Source organism: Cryptotermes secundus, unplaced genomic scaffold (genome assembly GCF_002891405.2).
Source record: "Cryptotermes secundus unplaced genomic scaffold, Csec_1.0 scaffold2113, whole genome shotgun sequence".
Lineage (NCBI taxonomy): Eukaryota > Metazoa > Arthropoda > Insecta > Blattodea > Kalotermitidae > Cryptotermes > Cryptotermes secundus.
The window spans coordinates 365,411-374,430 of NW_019722980.1; the positions used below are offsets into that span (position 1 = coordinate 365,411).

The following is a 9,020-nucleotide window of genomic DNA, read 5'->3' on the forward strand; positions in this document are numbered from 1 at the left end:
AAAATAATCTACATACCAGACAGATATCAACGAGGTAGATGTTGATAATAACAAAGAAAATAACAATGTGTTTTTTAAATGTTAAATTTTAGACTGGGTTCAGTGTGGCAGCAACGTAAGAGTATACACCTGATGATGGCCGTTAGAGGCCAAAACATGTAGTGTAGAAGAGAACAAGATCAAAGACATATAATATATATTGTTTGCACTTGGGACGGAGTTTGAATCATTTATCGTGTAGAGTGCAACAGGATGCTTAAATATAATAATAGTGTAGTACTGCTTTGCTCCATAAAACATCACTGGGATTAAATTTATATAAAATTGATTTATGATACATTTATACTTCAGCCATTATCATGAACTACTATTTTATGTAGGATGTGAGGTTCTTACAGTGGTGATTATGAAGAGTACTCTCGTCTGGGGTGTCATGCTATGTAGTCCACTGAAATTCAGTGTTTTAGAGGAATATGTTGGCTTCATCTTCAGGGTTGAAGAATAAGCCAAGCAAGTGACAATGGCTCTGCTTGCCATCTGCTTTCATGCTGGTATCTTGCTCGGTTTATTCTTTGACCCTGAAAATAGAGGAGATATGTTCCTCTGAAACAGGGGTTGACTTTCAGTGGACTTCGCAGCAATTGTACCCCAGATGATAGTATGGTAAAAGGAAATTTTTAAGTGTGAAATAATGTTATTATTTTCTTGCAGTATTGCACATACAATTCATGAGATAGTGACAGAGCAAGCCACCATCTTAGTGAACGGAAAGCTGAAGGAGTACCAAATAAAGGTAGAAAGAGCTGTATTCTCTTCTGTTATGACTAATAAAGTAACCACTGCATTGTAGACAAGACTAACTCCATAGAGCAGAGTCCTTTTTTAGATGCTGATAAATACTTATCTGGTCTATAAATTCTCACATCTTTACGCGTAAGGGAAGCCAGAAGTTTATTACTGTGTTCAAAAGCTCACCACTGGGCCCTATCATGAGACAGAGAAATCCAACCTGCACCCTCAAACCCTGTTTCTGTAGGATCTATCTCAGTATTTCCATGTGTATTTAGTCTTGCAAGTAGTTCTCCCGTCAAATTTTTTATTTTAATTTCTCATCTGTTCTGTGTTTTCTGCACCCACACAATCTCAGTCTAGGGAGTACCGAAGCAACAGTTTCAAACCTTATGCCAGGCAGGGGGTTGCTTTGAATTTTTATCATTCTGCTTGTTGCCATAATTTTTCCTGGTCTGTGGTTCTTGCCAGAGTAAACAAATGAGACACACAATTTTGCAGTGTGACTTCCAGAATTTGTGTGAATCTGGAAATCCACAAAAGAAATGCTGTGCACAGATATACACATATAAGGATATTTGCCTGTAGAGATGTGTAGATTAATAATACCGTAATCTGTGATGTTACAATTGTATTGAGAGTGTTATAGTTCTCCTAGTTTTGAATATTTTTCCTGGGTCTATCATTACTGCTTACTTTGTTATCTGTTATTGGTTCAACTTTTAAATAACGTTAGGGTAAGCGTTTGCATTACTTCAAGAGAGGGTGAAAGTGGGATAAGATACTTGCACTTGATATATTCTGTACTCTGAATTTATAGTAATGATATTAATGAATACTACTGCCACAGCCTGTAAAAGAATATTAATAAATGATTGGAAACTGTATGGAAGGAAATGCACATTGCCTATTTTAAGGCGCTGTCTCAGATTTCAGCTGGATGGAGCAAGGAAAGCCATGAAAACATCAGTCAGGATAACAGATGTATGGACAAGGATTCAGACTAAACTTCGTGAATGTGAAACAGGAATATAAAAGTCAAGTCAACGTGAAGTTTCTTTGTATTGTATTACACTGTACTGTCTTCTCACAAATTATTTGCAGGGCCTAGAATGGCTTGTTTCACTGTTCAACAACAACCTAAATGGAATTCTAGCAGATGAGATGGGTCTTGGCAAAACGATCCAGACAATTGCTCTCATCACATATCTGATGGAGAAAAAGAAAGTGAATGGACCATTCCTCATCATTGTTCCTCTCTCGTATGTACTTCTTTACAATGAAAGAAAAGCATGTAATTTCTGTAGCCTGCCTGATACCAACATTAGACTGTTTCTTATATGGCAACAGTGTTGCAACATATTTTGGCCTAATCCAGGCCACCTAGATGCAATACAGACTACAGGTTCAGCACATGGCCAGTACATAATTATATTTTGAAACATGCCTCTGTATTACTGCCAGCCTTACTTTTTCTTTTACTTGAAGAAATGAGAACTTGTAGTTTAAGTGTACAGTTTGTTGCAGACATTATCCTTTCTTTTCATACTGAAGCTTATGAGTGCTTATAGCTTTAGCCCTTTTACTGACAATCCAGTTTACATTTCTGGTCAAAATCAAACATACAAATCAACAAATAATTGAGAGTGGAAGTGGAGTCCAGAATACTGCTATTTATGTACAGACAAGGTAGATAAAAAGGACAGTTGTAATTGTCTAGTTTTATGGAACTGGTGCATTTGGCTAATCATAACTCTAATAATCAAGGTGACTGAATATCTTAGCCATACAAACATATATAATCAACAACTGTTTTATTAATCAGGTAAATTAATGTAATAATAAATTTAGTCATTTATAACTCCAGTAGCCAAGTGAAAGTTATGTAAACTAAATACTATTTAAATGACACATTTTACTGAGTATGCCTATGTATTAGTTTTGCTGTTATCAATACTTTCCTTTGGAAGTAATGACTGCAGTCTGAATTCTCTCTTGTGACATTATGAAGGATCAGCTCTTGCACAACATAATTTTCATGAAATCGGAGAAGAATTATATGTTATAGGTTTCCAGTCAGCTAGAAGTCTGTCTCAAAGTGAAAGCGATCTGAAGTAAATAAGAATTCTGCTATACAAAGATTCTGATTTGTGAGAGTTTTAAAGACTTGGAGCTTTAGACATTCCTAATTTATAAGAAAGTTTTTTCAGCACTCTCTCGAACTGGGTTCTGGAGTTCGATAAGTGGGCACCTTCTGTGGTGGTCGTGGCATACAAAGGCTCACCTGCCATGCGACGGCAGATACAGAGTCAGATGCGGTCCACAAAATTCAATGTTCTCCTCACAACCTATGAATATGTGATCAAGGACAAAGGAATGCTTGCCAAGGTAAGTACAGTCAGTTGCATTTATTTTAACAGAATGTAAATATGACCTTCTGTTCATTTGCTTAACATGATGTAAAGTAGCTTGACAGAATAAGTTGACAGCTAGCAATTTACTATGGTAAAAAAGATTTAAATGAAGACACGTGGATTATAGTAACACCACAGTAACCTTTAGTCGTGCCGCTTAGTATGCTTAGACTATCAGACCAGTTACTCTTCTTTTTTCATGGTTTTCTTTCCTTCTTTATCTTTACATTTCTTCTTCCTTTCTTATACACCATGTTTTATTACACTAAGTACAGTAAGGGACTTCTAATTTTATTATGTTTTGCTGTATTAGATGTGGCAGTAGGTTAAAAGTAAGAACTTGTGTGTTTGATTCTCCATGGAAGAAATGATCTTCACAGCAATTAATTAGTTTAGGTTACTGTGAGGTGTAATTTATGACATCTGTTAACTAAGCCTGCCATTTCTGTTTAAACCGAAGCAGCAGTCTCTAGCCCTGTAACTGTGTTACACACCCACCTGTGTGCTGTTATGCAGACAAAGTATTCTGTTCAAAATGCATGAAACCTACTTTTCTTTTGCATAAAATTCTACTCCTACAAATCTGTTACAGGTGTTGTTTTACTTTTAAGAAGAACTTATTGCTCAAGTACTTGATCTACATTAAATTTGGCAGATGTAACCTGAAAGTTTTGCACTGTCACGTATGTGTTGTGTTAATGTTTGTGATCTATCTCCATGCCAAATTTCACATGCCTAGCCCCACTCGTGGTAGTCATGTTGTTAGATATTTTACATTCTGTAAAATAATTACCTCAAAGAAAGCTTCATAGTTCTTGAAAATCTGTTATCGTATATGATTCAGGACTGTAAATGAAGTGATGTTAGGGTCATTCCAGCTTGACAAGTTTGTGCATCTACCATGTACACAATAGCGTAGTGATTGAGGCACTGTGCTACAAGCCGGAAGGTCACGGGTTCAAGTCACGTTGAGGTCATTGGATTTTTTCAGTTGATCCAATCATTCCAGCCGCACTATGGCCCTGGGGTTGACTCAACCTCTAACAGAAATGAATACTGGGAATTAATTGAAGAATTTTCCTGGGGAGTCAAGCACGGCCAGTGTGTAAGGCTGACAACCTTATCGCCATATTTGATCCGATTGTCTAGATAATGTGGGACCCTCAACGTCTCACAACCCTATGGGCCTTCACGGCCTGTTACAGGGATAGCTTTACTTTTTACTTTACTTACCATGTTGATATTGTGTTTGTAAGAAATTAAGAAGTATTACTTTGGGGTAGCATAATTGTCATGGCAAATTTTGTGAAAATCTGTCATTGAGTTAACAGGTTGATGTGAGAGGCATATGAGCTGGCAGGTAAACACACACATACATGTGCACAAATAAACACTCATCTCTAGGTTAATATGCTTTAAATTAGAATGAGAAATGCCCAATCAGACCTCAATTTCTGTGTGTATTGTTTTCACTGAAAATAAGATGATTTTGGAAGTTGTATAATAATATCTGAAACTGCATATTTTATGTTTAATTGTGGATTTATTTTACACCAGAACAAGTATCTCAATGGAACAGTGTCTTTATCATGGAAATAACAGTTCCTTGGATTGTCAAGAAAACCCCACCTTTTATGGAACCCAAAAGTTCATTACCATGCTCACAACAGTCTGCCGCTGTACTCTATCTCAAGTCACATAAATCTAGTTCATATCCTCAAACCTTATTTCCTGAAGATCTACTTTAATGTAAAATTCCTGTCTACATGTAGGTCTCCGTGTGGTCTCATCTGTTCTAATTTTTTAACCATAATTTTATTTCATGACTCTTCCATGTGTGCTATGTACCCTGAGAAGCCCAGTCACCTTAATTTTATAATTCTAGTACTATCTGGTGAAGGTAGAAAATTTTGAAACACCTCATTATGCAGTTTTTACTTTCTCATTATAAGTTCTAGGGATTGTCCTCAGCATCGTGGTCTTCCTGAAGGATGAGACAGATTTCACACACATACAGAGCAATTGATAAAATTATTCCTTTGCAGTTCTTACATTTTCATTTATAGACGAAACATCCTAAACTGAATAGTAACAGCCATTCCATTACTTTAATCTGCTCGTAGTATATGCATAAATATAGTTTTGATTTATTAGTCACTTTCAAGCAAGAGTAGAACTGAAGAAGTTGCAGAAATTGAAAAATGATATAAAGCATCACCCAGATTTGCATCAGTAGTTATGAACAAGATGTTTTGTGAAGAGGTGGTGCACACTAACAAATGCAAGTAACATATCTTACTGAAACTCATCAGGTTTTTCTCAGTTAATGAATAATCAGTAGGGAGTAAGATGATATTGGTTTTATTGCAAATGAAACTCATTATTTTGCTGCGGGCTCTTGATTCTACAGATTCCAATAACTGGGTAGTGGAACAGATCAACAGGTCAGTGATTATTGTAATGCTTGAACTGTAAGTTAAACACTGTTTGAAAGCTCTAAAGTACTTAATGTGAATGTATGATTGTTTCAGCTGCACTGGAAGTATATGATAATTGATGAGGGCCACCGAATGAAGAACCACCACTGTAAGCTCACTCAAGTCCTCAATACACATTACCTGGCCACACACAGGCTCTTGTTGACTGGAACTCCACTTCAGAATAAGCTGCCTGAGCTCTGGGCACTTCTGAATTTTCTACTTCCATCTATTTTTAAATCCTGCAGCACGTTTGAGCAGTGGTTCAATGCTCCATTTGCAACAACTGGAGAAAAGGTATCCAGCAAGGAACCTTTTTGCTACATTAATCACCCTGTGGATCTTACTTGCAATTTTTCTGTTTAGCTCACATTTCTTTGTTTCCAATTCAAGTTTATGGATTACTTTCTTCTTGATTATAAATTATTGTACTTCTCAGGTTGAACTGAATGAAGAGGAGACTATTTTGATTATCCGTCGTCTTCATAAAGTATTGAGACCATTTCTTTTGCGGCGATTGAAGAAGGAGGTGGAGTCTCAGTTGCCTGATAAGGTTGAGTACATTGTAAAGTGTGACATGTCAGGCCTTCAGAGGGTGCTGTATAGGTGAGTAATAGAAAATGAAATTAATGGGCATGTAAATATCTAAGAATTAATACTTTTGTAAGAGACCCTAAAGATTCAAAACTTCCAGTATCAAATAATAGTGTACTTCAGCATCCTGCTATGTTACTATTAATCTTCAGTGGATGACTGTTTTCACCATCCAAATGCAACGTTTTCTTCTCACCGTCTATGCCCTGTACACTCTTCTGCAACGTGTTTCAGCCTCACACGGCCATCTTCAGGCATAGTTACGTGTGGAACGTGTCGTTGCTTTCAGTAAATGTCCTCTAAAATCCATGAAAGGCTGGTATCTGCTAATTGCCAACTGTATATGATATCTGTACTGTGTAATCATTGTATTGTGTTAATATTTTTGGCAGGATTATATATAAAGTGTTAATGTTCTGTTGTGTTATATGTCTTACATATTAATGTTCTTTTGGTGATATGTTGGTGTCGCTTTTTGTTGAATTACTCTGGCAGTGTGTGTAGTGATTGTGAATGTTTTCTGTTGCTATTTCTACATATTTTTAGGGAAAGGAGTGGAGGTGTGCTGCTATCTGGTGCAGAGTTTGTATAGTGTTTCAAATATGGGGTTAAATATATCAGTGTGTGTATCGTTCATATGTAGGTTGTTTTTGCTAATTTTATGGATGTGGTATTCTTTTAATATGTTTAAATGTTTTCCTCTTTTCCCTTGTTTTATTATGCCCATGGTGTGAGTAATGGTTCCTTATATGTGTCCTGTGTTTGGTATATGGTTAGAATATCCAGAATTACCACTTATTTCTAATGGCTTGTATATGTTCATATCTGGTTTCAGTGTCCTTCCTGTTTGACCTCTATTTTTTAGTGGGCAATAAGGGCGTTTCGTTGGGTTGATGCCTCTTCTGTTGTATTTATCTGTTTATGAATGGGGTTTTAATATGTTCTGTATTATGTTTTATGTGCAAAATGCTATTGTTATTTATTTAGGTGCTACAAACATCCAACCTATACAGTGTCTCATATTAAAGAAAGTGCATTGCATCCATGCCATAGCTCAAGCGGTTAGTCGCTAGCTTCCCACCGTGGCGCCCCAGGTTCGATCCCAGGTCTGGTCAAGTCGGATTTGTCGTGGACAAAGTGGCACTGGAGCAGGTTTTCTGCGAGTACTTCAGTTTCCTCTGTCAATCTTCATTCCACCAATAACTACACAATCACCCTCACCTATCATCTGGGGCTGGTACAATAGGCCAGAAGTGGCCACAGTGCAAGGGACTTAGTCCCACCCCACTAGCAATAAAGAAAAAAAAAAGTGCATTGCATTGTAAACTAGAACCATCCAAGTATTGCATGAACAGAGCTAAAGTAAGACACTATAATAAGATTAAATAACTTTTACCTAATTAATAGAATTACTTATGTGTTTTGGTATTATTGACATAATCCTTCAGTGGACCCATTTGTAGAAAGTAGGATTATAGTTTTAAATGGTGGTTATACTGAAGTAGCCTTAATATTGATATGTGAGAAATCAGTTTTAGGTAATAGTGTTTGTGTCAAACATAAACAACAGCCTGAAAATAACTTAATGGTGTTGAAACATGTGATGACTTATTTAAGAATAATAATTTCATATTTGCTCAAATTGTTGTGTAAATAGAAACCAAAATGCATTATTAAAAAATAATATAAACTCCGCCNGCATTATTAAGGTGAAATAATTTTGTGGTAAAGTGTTCAAAATTTGTCATGAAATTGGGACTGTGTTTCAAAGTTCACTTTAACAATTCTCATAATTTTCACAAAATTGGTTAGATTTAGATTAACTGTTTATACCCTTAATGTATATTTATCGCTTAAGTTGCTATCATACGTTGAAATGAATTAAACTAAAATTCTTAGTTTATAAGATGAGTATCTACGCTTTTGTTTTCAGACATATGCAGAGTAAGGGTGTGTTGTTGACAGATGGTTCAGAGAAAGGGAAACAAGGCAAGGGTGGAGCTAAAGCATTGATGAATACCATTGTCCAATTGCGAAAACTTTGCAATCATCCCTTCATGTTCCAGAATATTGAGGAAAAGTACTGTGACCATGTGGGGTCCCAAACAGGAGTAGTATCAGGGTGAGTTTATTTCTTTATACAATTTAAGTGTGAGGAACTTAGACAAGCAAATACATGAAAGGAAGAAAACATGGCTGAACACCTACAGAGGATGCCATCAGAAAGACTTCCCAAGCAACTTCTTGTATTATGAACTGATAGGATCCAGAAAGGCCAAGAAGAAGATAGCTTGATATTTGAGGATGGAACTAGCTAACAAGCTCAACCCTTGCAGATAATAATGATGTACAGATTTTGTTGACTCTACTTTACTACATTCAACCACATAATGCACGGTGATGTCCTGGATATATAAGAACACACTGCATCAGGGACTTGTATATGCGTGTCCAATTTCCTTTCCCTGTATGAAGCAAATATGGTGTGCAAGAATGTTTGGCCTTACATATTTTGATCAGTTAGTTGACAAATGTCATACTGATAGTATATTTATCTGAATTCAGTGTCAGATGCCTTTTTCCACTTTGAATTTTGAAAATCCATGGGTCTTGTTAATATTAATTATCTAATTATAGACCTATTTCACTATTACCTGTTTTTTTCTAAAATCTTTGAAACATTAATATATAACAGATTAGTGAATTTCTTAAAAAACATAATTTGATAGCTGATGCCCAAAATGGC

General features: G+C 36.1%; 1 protein-coding gene across 3 annotated transcripts in view; it reads left to right on the plus strand.

The window, feature by feature from the left end:
- Nucleotides 1–9,020, plus strand: part of LOC111861582 (ATP-dependent helicase brm) — a 46,651-nt gene that overhangs the window by 19,678 nt on the left and 17,953 nt on the right. For all 3 annotated transcript variants that reach the window (XM_023846260.2, XM_023846259.2, XM_023846261.2), the window contains exons 12-17: nucleotides 712–793; nucleotides 1,894–2,051; nucleotides 3,000–3,177; nucleotides 5,735–5,977; nucleotides 6,120–6,286; nucleotides 8,208–8,396. In XM_023846260.2, the coding sequence (XP_023702028.1) occupies nucleotides 712–793; nucleotides 1,894–2,051; nucleotides 3,000–3,177; nucleotides 5,735–5,977; nucleotides 6,120–6,286; nucleotides 8,208–8,396 (1,017 nt within the window). The remainder of the gene's footprint in view (nucleotides 1–711; nucleotides 794–1,893; nucleotides 2,052–2,999; nucleotides 3,178–5,734; nucleotides 5,978–6,119; nucleotides 6,287–8,207; nucleotides 8,397–9,020) is intronic.